Below are 20,653 nucleotides of genomic sequence, written 5' to 3'. Positions count from 1 at the left end.
AATGATTGTCCCCTTCTGATCACTATGAAATGATTCTCCCCTTCTAATCACTATGAAATGATTGTCCTCTTCTGATCACTATGAAATGATTGTCCCTTTCTGATCACTCTATTCCATTGACTCCATTGTCCCCTTCTGATCACTTACCCGTAATTAAGTGCAATGATCTCCGTTAGTGCAGGGATCAGCAGCTTGCTTCCTTGTTCAGAATCGTGTGCAGGATTTTTACTTTCAGTTTGGCTCAGGAATAGACACGCCCTGCAGCCAGCATCAGAGACACACACGCAGGATCAGACATCTGGAGCTGTCTTATAAACGGGTGAGTGTCTTATTTTAATTATTTTTTTAAAAATCGGGGGTGGCTTACTTAATGGGGATGTCCTAAAATCGGGGAAACACGGTAGGTATCAGTGAGTCCTGTGTTATGGGTTTTATACGTTGCTGCTTTTTTCCTACAGCAGTTCTAAAAATTCCAGAGAGTTCCTGAAAGTGACCAGTAAGCGGAAGATGTTGCTAATTGCAATCAAACCATAAATGTAAATGTTGCATGGAAAAACATATTGATTTACCACCCCTGTAGTCCTAAAAGTGTCTTAAACAAAAATGTTCTTTTGTGGCAAACAGATGTATGCATTCTTTAAAATTGTTTAGCAATTTTGTATGTTACCCTTTGGTAAAATTCTTCTAATCTCAAAACTTTGGTGTATGGATGTTTTACACAATCATTTGCAAGAGTACCATTTGTGGTCAATTTGTTGCTAAAACATGGAGTTCATTTATCAATATTTACCAAGCTCAGAAACAATTATTAGTGAAAATGATCTACCCCTTAAGTGAATCAATCAGGATATATATTTAACCAGCAGTTCACCTGTATTATGTTAAGTCTAATTAATTTGTTGCAGGCCCTGATTCTTCACAGCAACTTCTTAAGTCAGTTAGTGCCCAAATCATACCAAATCCTTGATTTGGCCACCCTTAAGGTAAGTGAGTGTATATTTTAATTCTACCAGCTTAGCGTTTTGTACGTGTGATATTGTATTATTTTTCAGAGATGGGCGGTCAGATGTTCTGCCAGTTCACTTTGGTTTTGTCACATTTCCCAGAATGCATAAAGTGAAAACATTCAGTACAAGCAGATCATGTATTTGTGATGTTGTATGTATGTGTGCAGATAACAACACATTATTTATAGACATTGCCAAATTGTTTTGGTGCAAAGTAAATACTGTCAACCCTGCTTCTGTCTTTGTAAACTCCATACAAATGTTAGATCTACACACAGTGCCAATCTGTTTGGTGGAGAGGGAAGGTTAAACATTCAGCATCCTGTAGTCTGCTCCATAGGAATGTACAGTGGTCATTCCTGATTGGTCACTCATCAGTCTGCCATGCAGGATTGATAAACATAAGTCCTATATTCACCTTTGATGAGCACGACTGTTTGTCTCCAATGACGATCATCTGATGTGTACAGAACTTAAGTGTAAATGGTTTTTAAACTAGGTTCATTTTAAGATGTTAACACAAATTGGTATTGCCCACTGTGAGGTTTCCTTTCTTTTTTTGTCTTGACAACCATTTCCATGGAGGCAAAATTGAGAATTCTAAAAATATTGTCTTGTCATCAGAGCAACAGAGCATCCAATAGGCAAATCTGTTCTTGTGACAGCTGTCTAGGGCTAGCTATAAAAAATGCAATAATTCTGATAAACTAGACTTGAACATTGTATTGTTTAGAAATTAAATGAAACAATTATTTTTACAATTGTATTTTGGTAAGAATGTTAATAAATAATTGATTGGGTAGGTTGTTTTTGATTGCTCATATTGAAAGCAAAACCACTTTTTTGGTCTGTATTTCAATTAGGTATAATGGTGAAAATGTTCATAATATACATTACTAACAGTACAACCTATAGTCATTCATAAGGATCAATTTAAATTGATTGTAAATATAATCTTAGTTTGAAGTAAACATGAACTAGAAAGTTACATAGTATATGCCAAACATAAAATGGTAATTATATTCAGAAATGTGTTTGAATTTTCTGTTGCATCTCCAAAACAAAAGTAAAGAAAATTTTCCCCAGTTGCACACAGGCAGCAAAAATATCTTGACCCTATTGTTCCTTCTCTCTCATTTTCTCACTGGCTGCCTATCACACAATGATCCAGTTTAAGCTTCCAACCCAGTGTTTCTCAACCAGGGTTTCACCAGAGACTGCTAGGGGTTCTTTGAACAATGAGCAATTTTACTCTCTTAGGTCAGTTTAACTGATCTTTGTCACACTTACCTCTTTCTTGCTAAATCGCAGACGCCTCTTTTCTTCTCATGCCTGGATTTCTTAGCCTAGGTGCACATCCTCTTGCAGATTTAATCAGAATCGCCCCTCCCGCCACCAGAGCCGCAGACCACGTCCCCCGGAGACTTTGCAGGCTCAGACTGGCTAAAGGAGAGTGGGTGGGTTCTGGCATCATGACATCACTAAAGGGGAAGTTTCTTCCCCTTTGAGTGACACCTGGCTCCCCGCGCATGGGCGGTCCAGAGCCGGTAATTTTAGTGGTCGGTCAACACAAAAAAGTTGGCAACCACTGGCTTGGTTACTCTGCCCTTGGGCCTTCCCAGGGCTCACACCACTTTTGTGCAAACTGTAGTGCCCTCTAGAGGCTCCATCTCCCCAAGCGTGACAGTGCACAAACCATGTCCACACCCTCCCAGGCCCCAGCACTGCACTAGCTTAATGTGCTCACTACTTGCCTGGATCAGCTTCTGTCCCCCTCCGGTGCACCTGCTGAACCCCCAGACTTGATTCAGTCCCCTGCTATACCAGTGGTCTCTGTGCTTAACGCGCAACCCCCACAACGATTTTCTGGGGATCCCAAGCTCTGCCGAGGCTTTTTCAACCTGTGCAACATACACTTTGAGCTTCAGCTACAAAATTTCCCCATTGACCAGGCTAAAGTAGCATACTTAAAGCATACCTAAACTCTTTTTCACTTTACATAAAAGGGTAGACACCGCATGCGCAGTGAGATCGGCAAGTTTTTTCCCATCTACGTCACCCGATCTTGCGCCTGGGTCGGGTGACGTAAGAGGAAGAAGAGGAGAAGATGGCGGAGCCTGGAGCGCCGACCCAAAGACAGATGCCAGGACGCTACAGGACCCGATAGAAGCAACCTCCAGATGGATTGGACTGTCCTGCGGAATTGAAAGTAAGTGTATTTTTGTTGTTATGGGGTACTTTTGAGTTTAGTTCCCCTTTAATTTCCCTGCAAGAAGCCTTGGTGGGCATTCTGCTCTGGGAAAATTAGGAGCCTCTTGAGGAAAGTTTTTAAAGAACCAGCTCGCGCCTCCTAAGCAGCCACTGTGTCTCTGCCAAGGGTCACTTACTGTGGGACAACAGTACTCGACTCGAACAACAAGGCACTCCACGATACGTTCTGCAAGGGCCTTTCTGATCGTATCAAAGATGATTTGGCTGATCGAGAAATTGCAGCTGCTCTGGATGACCTGATCTCCCTGGCCACCCAGATTCATATTCGTTTCCACAAGCGATTCTAGGAGAAATCTCACTTACGCAAGGTCTTCTCACCACCAATAGCTCCATCCTTCCAGCAACCCTTGGAACCTCCAGTCCTTCCTTTTTTTTCTTCATCAGAAGAACTCATGCAACTTTGCCGCTCACATCTATCTTCAGAGGAAAGATCCTGGCTCTATCTTCAGGTCTCTGCATTTATTGTGGACAGAAAGGACACTTCATTAAACTTTGGCCACAGAGGCCAGGAAACTTCAGCGCCTAGTATGCTCTGAGGGGGGCATGCTAGGTCATTTTTCTCTCCCATCCATTCAGCCGCCCTACCTATTCAGCTTCACCACAATACGTTCACACTTGCCCTTAAGGCCTTCATCAACTGAGGCAGCAGGCAATTTCATCTCAGCTACCCTTGTCAACGAGTACGCCTTGCCTATAGAGCCACTGAATCAACACCTGTGTATCTCTGTGGTGGATGGTACCATTCTCTCCTTTGGACTGATCTGCTTCCAAACTTGTTCCTTCCTTCCTTGTTCTTTCCCCAGGCCTCATCTGCAGTCATCCTGGGACTCCCATGGCTTCAACGACACTCTCCAGTGCTAGAGTGGTCTACTCCCGAGGTACTAGCTTGGGGTCCTTCTTGCCACTCCTAGTATTTGACCTGACTCGAGCCTCTTGCCCTCTCCACGTCAGAGTTTGCTATATCCATCCCAAACACAGTACAAAGACTTCTCCAAATGAAAGGCCGAGCAACTTTCTCTCCATGACTCCTACGACCGTGTGATGGACCTCATACCTAATTTCACACCTCCCAGAGGTCGGGTATACCTCCTCAGTCTTCCAGGCTATGAGTGAATACATCAAGGAGAATCTGCAGAGAGGATGTATACATAAGTCCTTTCCCCCTTTGGAACAGAGTTTTTCTTTTTCTAAAAGAAGGATGGTACTCTCGGATTAGGTTACGGAGAAGGTTAGGGGCAGTTAGTTGCCGCTACCCTGGGGTCTTAAGGCTACTCAGTGTTTCCTGGGTTTTAAAAACTACTACCAGCAGTTCATCAGAAATTACTGCACGCTGGTAGTGTCCATCACTGCACTGATCCGAAAGGATGCTAACCCTAAGAATTAGTCCTATTTTGTACCTTTTCAGTGTTCTCCTCAAAAATTTTTTTCAGCCAGGTGGGGAGAAACTGTAGTCGGGTGGTAAAAAAAAGTGGGCGGGGCTAGACACTGCAAATGTAGAGCTCCTAGTTCTTTTTTATGCCATAGATATCCAGTAACCCCTGCTATTGTGTCAGTGTTCTGCCTATCCCCTATACTTTGTTCCAACTTTCTATTGCCTGGCTTGTTAGAATGTACAATTTTCCATTTTTTTTTTTTGTTTGTTTTATGCCCCAACAGTCCAGTGCCGTGTATTTTAATCCCAACTTTCTGGTGTTACATTTTTTAATAGTGTAATCCCTTGTAGTAGTGTAATATTTTGATCAATGTGGCTTAACAAATTAGGCTTAGTTCTTATTGCAGTAAAAAAAATGCCCCTCCTGAGTGACTATTTGGCAATTGCTAGGCACCTGGGATTGGTAACCGGTGATAACAGCTGGGCACCTGGGATTGGTAACAGGCGGTAAGTGCTGGGCTTTTCAGGCCTAGCAGTTTTTCAAGCAGCAGTGGTTTCTGCCAAGAGGTAAGTGTGGGGTAAACACAGCAAATACAACCTTACTGCCAGTGTGAATTCAGCCTACCTTCAGATGTTACCTCCTAGCGCTATACCTAGGTAACACAAAGAGCATCATGCATGTGATCGCAGATGGGGCAGGACAGCCAGTGCCCTCCTCATCAATGCCAAAAACAAAAACTTCCTGTGAAATTTATCCACCCGCAGTATGATAGCTGTGTGTGTAAAGTCTGCTTGTCAGATTCTGCAGCTTAACAACGCATTGTGTTCAATCCTTTAGATCTCCTAAATTGTTGGTTGTAGTTACCTAAAAATTTTGGGTACACAGGGGAATCTCATAGCAACTAATAACCAACATTTCTTTTTCTAATTTCAAGGATTTCAAAATATGGGGATCACGAGTTTAAAAACTTGTGGAAATTGAACATTAGGGTTGCTGTTTTAAAAGTGCACCTAGGAGCCCAAAATTGAAAATGCAAATTAGGACCCTTTGGGCCACTTACATAGCAAGAAACATTGGGGTGGGGCCCCCTAAAAATTTTACCTACCTTACACCAAACTCTAATTGTAATACTTTGCTGCCCTTTCTGCTTCTGTTCTTTGAATCTCAATTTATCCGGAATGGGGAGGTGCAGGAAACCGAAAATGTAGGTGCAAGTGGGGAACAGATGGATAAACACCTAACATTTCATTAGCATAGCATCATTAGAACATAAAAACCTCCACTCATCAAACTGTCTGCTTCCCTACCTTGAACCCTAATTTCTCTAGAACAGAGAGGTACAGATAAACATAATTATAAGTGCAAGTGGAGGACACTTGTGGCTAGCACCCCCCAAACTTTCATCTCCTTGGCTTCATTACATAAACTCTGCCCATCAAAGCACCCTGCCCTGTTACACATGACTTACCCTACCAGTACCTGAACCCCAATTTCGTTTTGATGGGCAGAGTTTTTTATGTTCTAATGATGCCATTTTCGGCTTTGTACGTACACTCCACCATTCTAGGAAAATTGGGGTTCAAAAAAGAGAAGCAGACGGAGTAACAAAGTATGACAGTTATAGATTTGTGAGAGATAAGGGGGGCCCTCCTTTCTATGTAAGTGGCCATGGGGGTCCCCAAATTGCATTTTGGATTCCAAGGCACACTTTTATTACTGCAACTCCAATGTTGTATTTTCACAAGATTTTACAATTCTGATCCCCATATCATGACATTTGTAAAAGCTGGGGTGCTGCAATTGTGAATGGTGCTAACTATAAGTATCCCCATTCTACATTGTCTACAGCATTGGTCCCCTACTTTTTGGAGCTTGTGACAATTTTGTTGGCAAAGATGCTATAAGGGTGACATTCTTTCCACTGACCAGCAATGTGAGAGGTATTCTTCCCACTAACCACCACACTAATGTACTGTGAGTTGTGGATACAGTAATTATAGCAGGGCTTAGTTAAAATCTGAAAATTATTTCAAGAGTTCACCCATGATAAAACCACTTTTCTAAATTGTTCTTTAAAGCATGTTCTAATACCATACATCCATACGTCACTGAGCTAATCCCAGGATGCTTTATTCCTATACCTCATTGGGGTGTATTTATACCGTAGTTCATTCTCCTGTAAATTCAACCAATTATTTCTCAGAATACATACCATTTACTATTGTGACTTCTGTGCACTTTTGACAATTGGCCACTAGGTAGCAGAAGAAGTCATTGTTTGAATATGCAGTAAAAGGAGTAATTTAGAGGGATTCAAGTATTTGGCAGTGAACATGCAGCTGAATTGACGAGGGAATCATTCCTCAATAGACTACATAGTGTTTCTGAATGCAAAAGAAATTCTGTAAGTCATTGACTGCATTTTTACAAATGCAAAACTGTTTATTTCATTTTAGGTTCTTGATCTCCATGGCAATCAGATAACATCTCTTCCGACTGACATCGGTCAGCTTACTTCTTTACGGGTAAAGTTTGTCTATTGAGAAAATGTAATATGGGGCAACTGGGATAACATATATGTACACTGTGGCCTTTGGATGAGAACAAAAAAAAAGGATTCATGGTGCAATAAGGATGTCTCAATACAGAAAATCTAAATTTAACTTTCATTTGCTAGCTTAAAATGTAAAAAAAAAAGTTTTGATAGGTTGCCTTACCTGTTTGGGAAGCCATTGTTTATGTACATGTCCTTCATTTGCAGGTGCTAAACGTAGAGCGCAATGCCTTGAGTATTCTCCCTGACTCCATTGGGGACCTTGTTCAGCTTCAAACCCTTAATGTAAAAGGCAAGTCTTCCTTAACCTTCCGTAGGTCACATCTTTTGTAAATAGTTTCATAATATCCAGCATATGAAGAAAGTAAAAAAAAAAAAAAGAAAGTGACAACTTTAAAAATAAAGATGGAATATGTACATTGTTCTGGGATTGTATGGGTAATATCATTTTAGCAAGCTGAACAATTTAAACTAATGAGTTTTAAAATAAGGTTTATTTTGCAAAATTTACAGTACAACTTCTCCATCTGTGGGTGTCTGGTCAGTAGCATACTGAAGTTTTACCTGTTGTTTAGCTCTACACAAAAACAGCAGGTAAAAAAAATATCTCTTTTAAAGTAACACGTATGAGAGCCTGCATTCTGTACCTGCTAGCAGCGTAATTTTTTTGAAGTGAATACCATTAGTGACCTCAGTGTTTGGTGTTGAGTTTATGCTTTTAGCTTTGTTTTCAGTGGAACTGTGGTTGATTTTTGAGGGCTACTCTGTTAATGACAAATCTCACGATGATTCCCCCTCAATCTGACATTGCTGCCATGAAATAAATGAATTATATGCACTTGCTGTGTTTAATTTGGTAAGCTGTGAACAAAATGGTAGCCCTTAAATATAGCATCTTGTAGCTGACTAGTCACAACTGTTCAATTTCTTTAACATTAGGGAAAGTAATTTACTTCTTGCTAATATATCTTTAAGCATTTTTTTCTCTCACTGTAGCAAATAAATTGAAGGTTCTTCCACCAACAATAGGGGGGCTGCGTTGCCTCCGTACATTGGACATCAGGGAGAACAGGCTTAATGAGCTGCCTCCAGCTCTGGCCAATGCCCGCACCCTGGAGGTAAGCAATGTTTTTTGGTAAATCCTAAACAAAGTTGCTAGATAAAATAAAGGGATTAAAGTAATGAATTATATGTGCTTGTTATGGATTATTTAGCTCATCTCTCCCCCCCTCAAAGGTAATAGGGTTAGTACTGACTATCTGGTATGTGCCATTAGGTAAAATTTATCTTAGTGCTAATGCATGTGCCTTATGGCACAGCTTAGATAGAAGGTGTCCTTTACATTTTTTATGTTACAGATGGGAGGTATAGAAGAATTGCACTTCCCTGTGAAAATACAGTTGTTCTGTATAAAATTTTATAGCTAAAGCTAAGGCTGTGTGAAGTGTTTGGACTGTCCAGGGAGGATACTTTATTAAAAGCTGGCTGTTATAGGACACCTAAAACAAATATTTGCGAATCGTGGAGGGAAATACACTTCAAAATCATTCACCAGGCTTCCGGGCGTTTAACATCGCCCCTTTTATTCCCCCCATCAAACTGGATCACGGCTTGTCCCAAACATTCTTTTGATCACTCTGACCTATCCCATTTGCTTTGACCAGGCCATCATGTAGGGAAATATTTGTGAGTAAATATATGGTATATGAATAAAATTACAGGCCTCCATAGAGATTACTGTTTCATTGTGGGGCTGTTGCATGTCAGTAAAAGACCCATTGACTGACACTTCTTACTTGACCAGATGGGAAACTCTATTTCTGTTAGCAAAAACAGTCCCACTGGCTTATTCCAAGTATTCCAACAGCAACATTAACTCCACATAGGATGATACTAATCAAGTCAAACACTGCCACGTTCTTGACACCTAGACGTGACATTTTTGCACAATTTGGTCCAGGTATATAGTTCGTGAATTCTACTCTGTTACAATAGGTTTCTAATGTATATGTTGTAATATTTTGCCATTTTATTATCTTTGTTCTGATGTATGGTTGTTCTGGGTTTTTTCAAACCTATTTCTATGTCTTTTTTCTCTTTCCTACATATAGATGTATATTCCAAGTGTATGTACTTTGAATATGTATATGTATCTGATGATCATCAAATTCTCAGTAAAAACTACATGCTTAAAAAATGTCTAGACTGAAATAAAGTAACCACATAATAATTTTTTAAAGTAACAATGTGTTTTGATTTTGACATATTAACAGACTTTGTCCTTGGATGCAGCAGCCATGGTGTTTCCTCCAATGTCAGTGTGCGGTGACGGGACAGAAGCTATTCAGCAATTCCTGTGCAAGGGTAAGGGTTTTCCCTAATGAGCATGTTATTCACTTACAGTACATAAACTTAGAGTATTAGTGTTGCTGTGTGGAAAAAAACTCTCAATTAATCTTGGAAGTATACAGAAATTAATGGGGAAGATCTGTTAACGTGGCTGTAGATGGCACTCCACCAATTGTGCTTAGGCTTCCACTGCAAACAAAGCAAGAAAAATAAAACAATATTGACGGGTTGAGATCATGTAGAGATTTATTACTAGTGGACATCCAGATGAAGGACAGTGGATCTCCTTTTTAAATTGACGACATAAAAATTATCATTTAACATTTCTTCCCAGACAGGGAGAGAGAATAAATACACAGCACCCACACCTATCCCTGGTATATAGGATCTCTTACAAGGACTCCTTTCAGAATGGTTCTCATTATAGCAAGTGCTTTTCTTTGAATGTGTTTTTCCATGCTTTTTATCTGCATATGGAAAGTTGCAGCTTAAACATCTGTTTTTCTGATTTCTCCTTTAGAGCTTGGAATCAAGTACTGCCCCCCATCACAGTACCTACTATCTGTTTTAGAAAATTATGTGTGCGATGGAGAAACAGATTCAGTAGATGGTGCTTTTTCAAAGTCCCTGAAGGAAGAATCAGAATGGCAGGTCAGCTGTGTCCTAAATATGCCACAATAACCTTTTCTCCTTTGTAGGTTTATGTATAGATGATACCTATTTACCATGCCAGCAAATATGTTTGTGAGGCCTCTGACTCCTCTAAAGGAAACTATTTATTAGCTTTATTTATACAAAAACTAGAGGTAATTAGAAGCATTTTTAAAATACAATTAAATTCTAATACAATAATGCTATAGATGTGAGATTACCTCTGCCAATGCGGAAATAAATTACACATGCCAAAAATAGTGGGGAGTAGGCCTGCCATCCTGAAAGATTCTCAGAAATATTGTTGTCACTAAGTCTAACTGAAATTTTCCCCAATCATCTTCCAGGAACAGCAAACCTGTAATAAAAATACAAAAACTAAGCCTATCTTAGGGTGGAACCACCACTTGTAAAGTTTTTCTTCCAAAGTCTAAGTCTTGCTTCAACAGAACCTTGACCTGATGTCTGATGAAGGTATCTTGACAAAATCAAGTTACAGCTTTACAGATTTTCTCCACCAATGTTCCTGGCTTCTCCACACAGTATGATGCTTTTATAGAGCATGGAAGAGTTACTTCCTTTTCTTTGTAGATCCTGGAAATATTCTGTCTAGTCCATCTGGCTATCTTACCTTTTCAAGACTTGCAGTCCTTTTCAGGGACTGCTGAAAAGCACTGCAAGATGACTAAAACATCCAAAATCCCTGGTAATCTCCAGATATCCGGTTAGGCATCTACAAACATCCAGTGAGTGGGGAAAATGTCCTCATTGCAATACTTGGATTGTTGCAAAGTTTGGCAATACAATACCTGGTATGATACTAGGAATGGTTTTTTAACCTCTCTAGCGGTAATCCCGCATGTGACTCGGGGTGGATTTTACTTGATAAAAGCGGTAATCCTGAGTCACACTTGGGGTCACTTTAAACTTAAAAAAAAAAACACTTACCTTGTTCTGTCAGCATCCCCTGGCATCCTGCTGGTCCCCGTAGGTCCTTGGGACACATCCTTCCTCTTCAATCTTCAGGCTGCAACTGCAGAGACTTTCTCCGGGTTTCTTGGTGACGTTGGTGCATGCGTCGGTGCGGGCGGGAGGAGCAGCGCGAAATTTAAATAATTTTGTATTGGATTCAATTTAAAATAGCTGTATTGAGTCCAATACAAAGAAATCTTGATATAAAATAAATATAATTATATATATATTATACATGCTTCTGTACAGTTTTATTACATGTTTCACTATTTTTATTTTTTTTAACAGATTTTTGTGTTATTTAATTTAAAGTTTATTATTAAATGTAATAAATATTGAACATATTTCGGTGAATTATGCCTAAGAATTATAGCCTTCAATGTAAAATGAATTTTTATGCAAATAGTAAGTAATGCTTTTTGAATGGAAATATGGACAGAATTAGAACGCTAGGGGGGTTGATAGATAAGACCTGCAGGCCCTACACTGTGGGCTGTGATGATGGAAACTAAAAAGCATAGTATGAAGCATTACATTTTTAATAGAACATTCTTGATTGATTCAAAGTGGTTCTTTGTTGGACTATTGAGGACCTTGTTAAATCAAAAGTTGATATAATGTTTTGTCACAATCTTTTGCATACTTGTGGTTTGCAAGAAGAATTCTTTTTAACTCACTGATGCTTGCCAGACCAAGGTTTGAAAAAACAGATAAGGCTGATTGATATCTGTTCTTTTAGTGTTAGAGTGGCCCATGTTCTACTTCATCTACCAGAAACCCTGGGACCAAACAAAATAAATCTCATACCGGCCCCTGAATCAGAAGATCTGAAGCAGCTGCCACGGGGATTGTATGGACATTTTTTGCAGATCCAAAAACCATGTTGTTTTGGGCCACCAAGGAACTGTCATGATGGGATTCCAATCAGATTGTGTCAGCTTCTGAAGTACTCTGGGGTTAAAGGACAAAGAAAGAAATCCATAACCCAAACTGAAATTCTCTTGGATCAGAGAGTGCATGTTTCCCATCGTCCTGTTCTTTCTGTTTGCAAAGATATATACCTGTTGTATACCTAATTTTTCTGCAATTGAGGCAAACACTCGTAGGTTAAATTCACAATTTATATAATTTGTGACTATGGATTTAGAGACTGGGTTATTGGTATCAAATTTTCTGTGTAATCTGCATGGCCCACCATCCCTGTGAGCTGATCTGTAGTGATCCTAAGCCTCTAAGCGTCTTGATGGAATGTAGAGAAGAATCTTGTAAAAGTATGGTTTTTCTGAAATTTCTTGAAGCCAAGGATAAACCATCATTTCAGCTAGAGTCCTGGCAAAAATTCTTGGAATTGCAGATAGGACAAAATCAAGTTGTGTGCATTTCTAGGTTCTCACTTTTGGTAGTCAAATGAAAGCTCTCGGTTTCTTTTCATGATCAGGAACCAGTCTGCATAATTCAAAAACACATAATCACCACAAAACTAGTTATGATGACTTCATCCATTAAAGGTAATGGTTTGTTAATACAATAAACCTTCAGCATGCAGATACTGCTTAAGCATTAAAAATGGAAAAATAAATTTTAAAATAATTGGAAAAAAATTACAGAAATAAATGAAAATGAACAATACTTTTTACAGTCCATGATAAAAATAACAGAGTAAGTTATTACCAAATAGTACCAAATAAAATTCTTATATGTCCCTAAAACCATGTAAAATATTTAAATATAAATTCATCAATACATTTACCAACACTGCTAAATTTGGTGTGAGCACCTAGGTTTAGTGAGATCTGGTCATAGGAGGATTAAAGAAAACATGTAATAAGGTATAGTGGCTGTCATTGCAGACGTCCCTGTAAAGGCTTTAGTTACCTGGCTTTTATGTGTGCTGAATGTAAAATCAGAGTAGTGTAAAGTGAAGTGAGGAACTACATTTCTGCATCCTCTTGCCAGATCAGTAAATTGAAAATAACTGAAGCCATTGCAATATTGTGACAGCAGGTAACTAATATGATCTGAAAGAGGTCATTAATGGCAGTCTCCACATTCCACAATCAGTCAACAAAAACTGATATTCAAATTAATGAGCTGAACTTCCTCTGAAAACTGACAATAAATAATATATAATTTTTGCTTCTATGACACTTTTTTCACATGTAAATCAGCTTGTAGATGGTCAGAGGCGGTAAATGGCATATGTGAATGTAGATGTGAATAATGTTCATTCTTAAAGTGACAAGAGACATACAAACAATAAACCTTCATTAACCCTTTCTTCCCTTCTCTAAAATTTGTATATTTATACAACAATATTTAAATTGTAGGTACCTGATAAAGCATTAATAAAACATGTATAAATAGAACCAATTTCCTTACTATTCTGCAACCTCTGTTAGCCTAAAGTCCAACAAAATCCAACATTAACCAAAACAAATTCTAAAAGCAATCAAGTTGAATACCAATGGTATTCACAAAACAGTGCTGGATGGAATACCCGTTTCATGTGTTAAATGCTCCTGCATTCTGTGCTGCTATTTCAGTTTGAATTTAGCAAGTAAGAGGCTTAAACAGATGTGAACAAGTATGAAGACCAATAGATGCCAGTTGTAAACATTTGTCAGGGCTAAATTTATTGCCAGAAAGCTAGAAGGCAGAAAAGGTCATGGCTGCGTGGAGTGGTTCACAACAACAGCTAAACACACAGTAATACACTAACGTTATTGTGTACAGAATTTGCTCTGTTTGATTTGGCAATTAGTTGGGCTTTAAAGGCATCTGTGCTCTTTTGTTTTTTATGTAGTAATATATATATATATGTTTAATAGTGCTTAAATGTTTCTGGTAAATATGAAATATTGGGCATAAATCACATTTATCAAATCTGAGCTCTAAACAAGTAAAGGGGCTCCGAAACATTAGCATCTATTGTGCTGAAAATAGACCTCATAATGGGTTTATATGTAAGATCTAAGTCTTTTTCTGTTTTTCATTACAGCATAAGTTTTCTGAATATGAGAAGAGGAAGGTGAGTCATGGTGGTCTGGCTCCTCAGGGGGGATTTATTGTAAACCATTTAATAACCTCCAATAACCTCTGTAAGAAACTGCATAATATTTTAGCTTTTAAATGTAAAAAAAAATCATATAAATCTTCTGATAAAGAATATATCATGATATACTAAATTTTTTGCTTCAGGAGCGAAAAATGTTGGAAAAGCTGGAATTTGAACGTCGTCTGGAATTGGGCCAGAGAGAACATGCTCAGCTTCTCTTACAAAACAATTCCCATAAAGATGAGATCTTACAGACAGTCAAAAAGGTGAGTGTAGAGTGTCGCAGTTGGTTTTTCATTTTATATCTAATTTATTTACTCCATATGTACTTTACAGGACAACTTGAAATATAGCTTTCAGGCATATTACAGAAGCCAAAGGTAGTTTATAGGTTTCCTGCCCATGTTTATTTGCCAATAAACATGAATTTTCCATTGCTTTTGCCAATATATAGAAGCTTCACATTACTATTGAGGCATTTCACCTCCCCCTTCATTTTCATAGGTGTAGATACTTACATTTTAACCAAATTTCCTTGAAATCTCTGCTGCATGGACAGTAACTTGAAGTGTACATATGCATTAAAATGAGTCTGGTGGGATTGCTGTGCATACAGGTCGTCTAAAAATTTCTGTAGAGGAGACTGTCTGTTTCTTGAGATCACAGGTATGTATTTACACTGACAAATATACAACCTTAAATAAGTAAACTTTAGGGTGCCTCTGGAAGTGGTGTCTCACTCTGCAAAAAAATGTAATTAACTGAAAAATGAGGACGTGCAGAGGGAGCAGCCAGAGTCCCCCGGAATGCATGATAAAGGTTTCCCAGGAGGCCCTCTGTCTCATTAGGCCTTGATTATGGTGACGATCAAGACTTAAAGGGGTGGTTCTGCACCTTTTCATTGAACTATTTTAAAAAAAAAAAGGTGTTGCATTAAAAAAAAAAAAAAAAACAGAAAAACAACAACATAATGTTTACTTTATTTAAAGGGTTGTCCCTTCCCTCAGAATAGATTTAGGTTAGAAAAGAGGGCCTTCTAGTGGTAGAATGACAAACTGCATCTGTGTTCCTCAGGAGCAATCAAGATTAGAAAAAGGGCTCAATGAACATCAACGCCATCTGCAGAGTGAGCGACAGAAGCTACAGGATCAGCTGAAGCACATGGAGAAAGGAATATCATATCGCATTGAGAACCTGCTGGAAAAAAATCGCAGGTCAGTTCCACTATTTCACAATTTTATCTTCTCTCTCTTTTTTTTTTTTTTCAACATCAACTGTTTTATGAATGTATAATGATGTATTTAAACAAGGAGAGGGGAGCAAATATAATTCACTCATAAAAAAATTTCAATATGGACTTTACAACTGTTGCAAATTTAACAGTTCAAGAAGTGTCAGACGCCTGGTACCCACTATTCTTAGTGTTTCAATCTGTCGACCTTCACTTCACTGCCTTCTGTCCTGTTGTGATGTATAGGATTGTAGAAATAACAGCAGCATGTACCATAAATCCAAGTGTGGAAGTGATGGATTCTGTGGGGGTTTTTTTTCCAAACAATTACATTTCGGCAATACAGGTCAAATCTGTGGCGTAGCCAGCTGGAGAGCTAGTAAAATATGAAGATTCTTCTTCACAAGGACACCTTGTTTCTGATTTTTTTTAAGTAGCAGTGTCATTAAAAAAACAAAGAATGACTGGTATGACCTAGGTCTTAGATGGTACCTAAAAAGAAGCCCTTACACATACCTGAAGTAGCTCTGACCTCCCTTTCTTTGAATGCCAGGCTGACACTTCCTGATAGTTTCAAACCTTGTCTGATCCCCCACCAATACATTACTGCTTGCTATCACACTAATGGAGTGCCTCACTTGCTCTTAGTAATCAGTGCAAGGGGGGTGAGCTAGCTTCAGCTTTAACACAACCAGGAAGATACAAGACTTGCCAGAAGTACGATCACATTACATCACATATATTGTCCTAGGTAAGAAAATGCAAGAATTCTGGATTTATACCTTTTTTTTTTTTTTTTTAGACAAAAACAAAGTTCTGCCATTTTGAAGTCTCTGGAGGATGAAAGGTAAATTTTATTTGTTCTGTCCTTAGATAAAATGAATGACATTAAAAAGTCAGCTTGCCCAAGTGTTTTCTTTTGTTGTTGTTTTTTTTAATGTAGATTATGTAGATGCCTCAGAGTTAAACCTGCCCCTATTGGGATTTTTAATTTATTTTATAGTATAGACTATATAACATGATTAAACACATTTATGAAAGAGCAACAAAGGTTCAAAGTGGGTGAGAACTATGTTGGGAATATTTTAAAGAAATTATCCAAACAATAAAAGTCCTCAAATACATAATTCCAATGTCTGCAAAAGATCTCCAATTTGTAACAAATCAAGAACAGTCAGGGTTTTTACATTTGAAACTCATGCTTACAACCCACCACAATGCAGGAGACAAATAAACTAACATTTATTTTGGGAGATTTATGTCCCTCATACATCTGCATGAAAGGGTATTGGTGTTTGATTATCCTTATATAAGAAATTAAAATCAAGCTCCATAATTTTTGTAGTAAACAAGGGAGGAGTTGGAACTTCTGGTTTTCTTTTGCAGCCTATATCTATTTATGTAGATCTGCCCTGTGGTTCTGGCTTGTGTGGAGCAGGAAGTGGCAACTCTAAGGAAAACAGTGTCATTATTAAACTTAAAAATCTTTTTTAAAAAAATCCTTTACTTTTTTCTTATATATCCCAATAACATCCAGATAATTGCCAGTAATACCTATGCTGATGACATCTTATCCGTAATCATTTTCATTGATACCTCAGTTTAGCTTTTTCACAGCCTGTTCTAGCTAATAACAAGAAACCAGATGAATACTGTATACAGAGGCAAGCGATACAATAATGACATGTTTTTGTAAGATATATTTTACATTTACTAAACTTATTGGTGAATACATCTATCAGTGCTAACTAATCTTTCAGGTTATATTGACATTTTATAAAGTTTTTTAAAATTTTGGCTAGACTAGATGTTGATTAAACACATGTTTTTGTTTCTCCCCTCTGGGGAGATTCCCTTTACTTTACTTCTTCCCTTTCCCTGTCCTAGAAACACTACAGAGAAAATATCTGTAAGTAAGCAAAAATCCAATTTTAAGAATGGAGAGCACCAGAACTGGTGTCCCATTTGAACATTTAACCCTACTAGCTTTTCCACTAACAGATGTCAAAATGTAGATTTCCCTTTTTGATTTGGCAGATTCTCTTTGCATCCCCATCCAAAACTTGAAACGGTTTTGATTTGTGAAACACTTGGTGTTAAATACAGTGGTGTGTACAAACAAAAATGGTTAAGTTCTGATAAAGTTTACAGGTATAAAAACAAAATTCTCTTAATAAAATTTCCGAATATGTTGTGCTTTGTAGGATACAAATGGAGCACCTCATGGCCATCACACAGGAGGAGTCAGAAAATCTTCGAAGGAAAGAAGTTGCTGGTAGGTACTAGACTTTCTTTTCTGCTACATAGTAAACTGTCTGTAACTTATTGCTTTTTCAGGTTTTCTGTTTATACTCTCTGCTCACTGCAAAGAGACACTGAAGATTATTTGTTAAAACATAGAAAAAGTTTTCTATATTGTTCATTAAAATAGCTGTTCTTGTTCACTTTTTTCCAATACATGTAGGCTAAATAACAAGCCAGCAATGCTCTGGGTGTTTGAATCTACATATTTTTAGAGAGCCTAATTTTTTGATGAATTGTTGATAGTGAGATGGGCATAACACTTTCTCTTCTCTTAATCCTAACACTATATTTTCCTGTAATTGTCACACTTTATAATTGTATAACTGAAATTGACCTTTTTTATAATACTTACAATTACCCTTCCTGTAATCCTAGCATTTATCCTCCCTGTAACATTATCATTGGCCTTCCTAAAACCCTAGCATTAGCGCTTTGGGTAACCCTAGCAGTGACCTTTCCTTCAGACCTAGTAAGAGGGGCAAAATATCTATCTCACCACAGCTGTCAGATCTTAAGGTCTCCCAGTAGCTTCCAACCTTCCCCTAAATTGGAAGTAATCTCTACTGATGGTAACCTGGGTTTTGCTATATTGTGTGAATATTTGAACTCTATGACAGACTTACTTGCCAGAGCTCCTCCCTTCACTGCTTTACCAGAAGGGATGTTCCTTGTTGCTTCATCTTTGATTTCTATCTTCACCTGGCCTTCCTCCTTCTGTGAAGTCTTTATCTATTTTCAATAACATAAGGAGCTGTAGTAGATGTAAAATATATGTGTTCTTGCGCTGGTAATTTAGCAGCGCACCATAATGGTTAATCACTTACTTAGAATTTCTAAAATCATTTACAATAGTGGGGCTAACAAAGATGAATACATGTTGTAACGTTAAAAACATTGTAAAACAAGAAAAGTTCCACAAACGTATTCTGTGGGAATTACTTCATAAAGTTTCATGGATATCTGAGTTGGAACATTCATTGTTTTAAGATATTTTTAAGGTTTTTAAACTTTTAGCTTTTTTTGAACATTAAAGAAAATTGACAATAGTTTGGAATTCTCCTCTTACTGGAGCAACAGATTGCAAACTTACTGGTTATCGCTCAGCATAGTATGAGTATCAATGGCTGGATTGAGTGGTGGATTCATGGTGGCTGATTAACTTTTTTCCAGAGGATCTTTATCAGATCTTTTACTCTTGTCTCTTTTTCTCACCAGCGGCGATGCAGAAAATGCTGGCAGAAAGCTACAAGAACAAACTTCTCCAGATGGATTATGAAGCAAGGCGCCAGGAGATGGTTTACCAAACATGTTCCAGGTGAGGTGGAAAAAACCCAGATTGTCAGTAGTAAAACATGTAGCTGTCAGTGATTGTGTTCTACTTTGTTACAAGTCACAAAATAACAGGCAAGAGGTTACTGCTAGCTAATTATTGTATCTGTACAGAGACAGTGAAGGTTAGTCATTAAATGGCTTTTCTTTGTGATGTGCCTGCTTTTCTATGAAAAACAATTTGGATTTGAAGGAACAGAAGGGCAAAAAGAAGTATTACAAACATTAGTTTACCAGCTAAAAAGTCTATTAGGTTTTGTACATACCCGTTTAACCCACTTCTTCCTTGTCACAGTCATGCATAAGACGTGTGAATTAGTTTGAGCTGCAGGTCTGCTTACTGTGGCTACTGCCCTGCCTTATTCCTGCTTTGTGAACACTTATTCAGCATGTTAATATTGGTCACCATTCCTGCTGACCAGTGAGACAGCCATCAGTGATGGTAGGACAATTTCAATAGTATTTTAGACCCCTTCTCTGTTTTGGAGCCTGATGCTACAATCACCTAAATTCTTTTTTTTTCACATTAATCTGCAGTCTGTACCCCGTAATAACAAAGTGAAAACAAAATTTTAGACAATTTATTAAACGTATTAAAAGGAAAAATCTGAAATCACATACATAAATATCCAGATCTTTTGCAACAATACTTGAAATTTAGGTCAGGTGCCTCCCATTTCTCTTGGTCACGGCTAAGATGTTTTTGCACTTTGATTGGAGTCCATCTGTGGTAAATTGAATTGATTGGTCATGTTTTGTAATGGCGCACACTTCTTTATAGAAGGCCTCAAAGCTGACAATGCATCAGAGCAAAAGCCAAGCCATGAGGTCAAAGGAACTGCCTACAGAGTTTAGAGACAGGATTATTGCAAAGCACAGATCTGGGGAAGGCTACAATAAAAATTCTGCTGCACTGAAGGTTTCCAAGAACACAGTGGCCTCCATAATTCTCATTCGGAGGAAGTTAAGTACAACCAGGACTCTTCCAATAGCTGGCCGCCCATCCAAACCGAACAATCTGGGGGGAAAGGTCATAGTCCGAGAGTTGATCAAGAACCCAATGGTCACTTTTTCTGAGATCCAGAATTCCTGTGTGGAAATGATGCATCCCTCCACCGATCTGGGCTTTACGGAAGGGTTTCTAGACAGAAGCCTCTCCTTGGTGCAAAACACATGAAAGCCTGCTTGCAGTTTTCAAAAAAGCACATGAAGGACGCTTAGACTGTGAGTAACAAGATTCACTTGTCTGATGAAACCAGGAACGAACTGTTCAGGCCTCATTTCTAAAGGTTATGTCTGAAGGAAACCAGGCCCTGTTTATCACCTGTCCTGTACATTCTGAACAGTGAACACTGACTTAAATACTATTGAACATCTCAGGATAGACCTAAAAATGTCTGATTGTCAACTGATGGTCCTCATCAAACCTGACTAAGTGTGAGAGGATTTGCAAAGAAGAATGGCAAAAAATCCTCCAATTCAGGTGTGTAAAGCTTGTGGCATCATACCCAAGCAGACTCAAAGCGATAATTGCTGCCAAAGGTGCTTCAACTAAGT

At 38.3% G+C, this 20,653-nt stretch overlaps 1 protein-coding gene and 1 long non-coding RNA gene across 6 annotated transcripts in view; one reads left to right on the top strand and one right to left on the bottom strand.

Moving 5' to 3' along the window:
• Window positions 1-20,653, top strand: part of LRSAM1 (leucine rich repeat and sterile alpha motif containing 1) — a 70,595-nt gene that overhangs the window by 14,932 nt on the left and 35,010 nt on the right. For 4 of the 5 annotated variants that reach the window (XM_072431395.1, XM_072431394.1, XM_072431392.1 and 1 more), the window contains exons 5-16: window positions 906-983; window positions 7,108-7,176; window positions 7,413-7,497; window positions 8,202-8,323; window positions 9,479-9,569; window positions 10,075-10,205; window positions 14,176-14,205; window positions 14,376-14,498; window positions 15,307-15,446; window positions 16,266-16,310; window positions 17,668-17,738; window positions 18,983-19,082. In XM_072431395.1, the coding sequence (XP_072287496.1) occupies window positions 906-983; window positions 7,108-7,176; window positions 7,413-7,497; window positions 8,202-8,323; window positions 9,479-9,569; window positions 10,075-10,205; window positions 14,176-14,205; window positions 14,376-14,498; window positions 15,307-15,446; window positions 16,266-16,310; window positions 17,668-17,738; window positions 18,983-19,082 (1,085 nt within the window). Of the gene's footprint in view, window positions 1-175; window positions 320-905; window positions 984-7,107; window positions 7,177-7,412; window positions 7,498-8,201; window positions 8,324-9,478; window positions 9,570-10,074; window positions 10,206-14,175; window positions 14,206-14,375; window positions 14,499-15,306; window positions 15,447-16,265; window positions 16,311-17,667; window positions 17,739-18,982; window positions 19,083-20,653 lie in introns of those variants that run through there. The other variant, XM_072431396.1, reaches the window with a different exon arrangement.
• Window positions 15,272-18,986, bottom strand: LOC140344324 (uncharacterized). The gene is made up of 3 exons (XR_011923543.1): window positions 18,858-18,986; window positions 18,391-18,496; window positions 15,272-15,429 (listed from the first exon to the last, which is right to left on the bottom strand). It is a non-coding gene; the product is annotated as an uncharacterized lncRNA (long non-coding RNA).

The sequence above is a fragment of the Pyxicephalus adspersus genome, chromosome Z, assembly GCF_032062135.1.
Source record: "Pyxicephalus adspersus chromosome Z, UCB_Pads_2.0, whole genome shotgun sequence".
Taxonomy (NCBI): Eukaryota; Metazoa; Chordata; class Amphibia; order Anura; family Pyxicephalidae; genus Pyxicephalus; species Pyxicephalus adspersus.
This window is presented reverse-complemented; position numbering and strand designations above follow the sequence as displayed.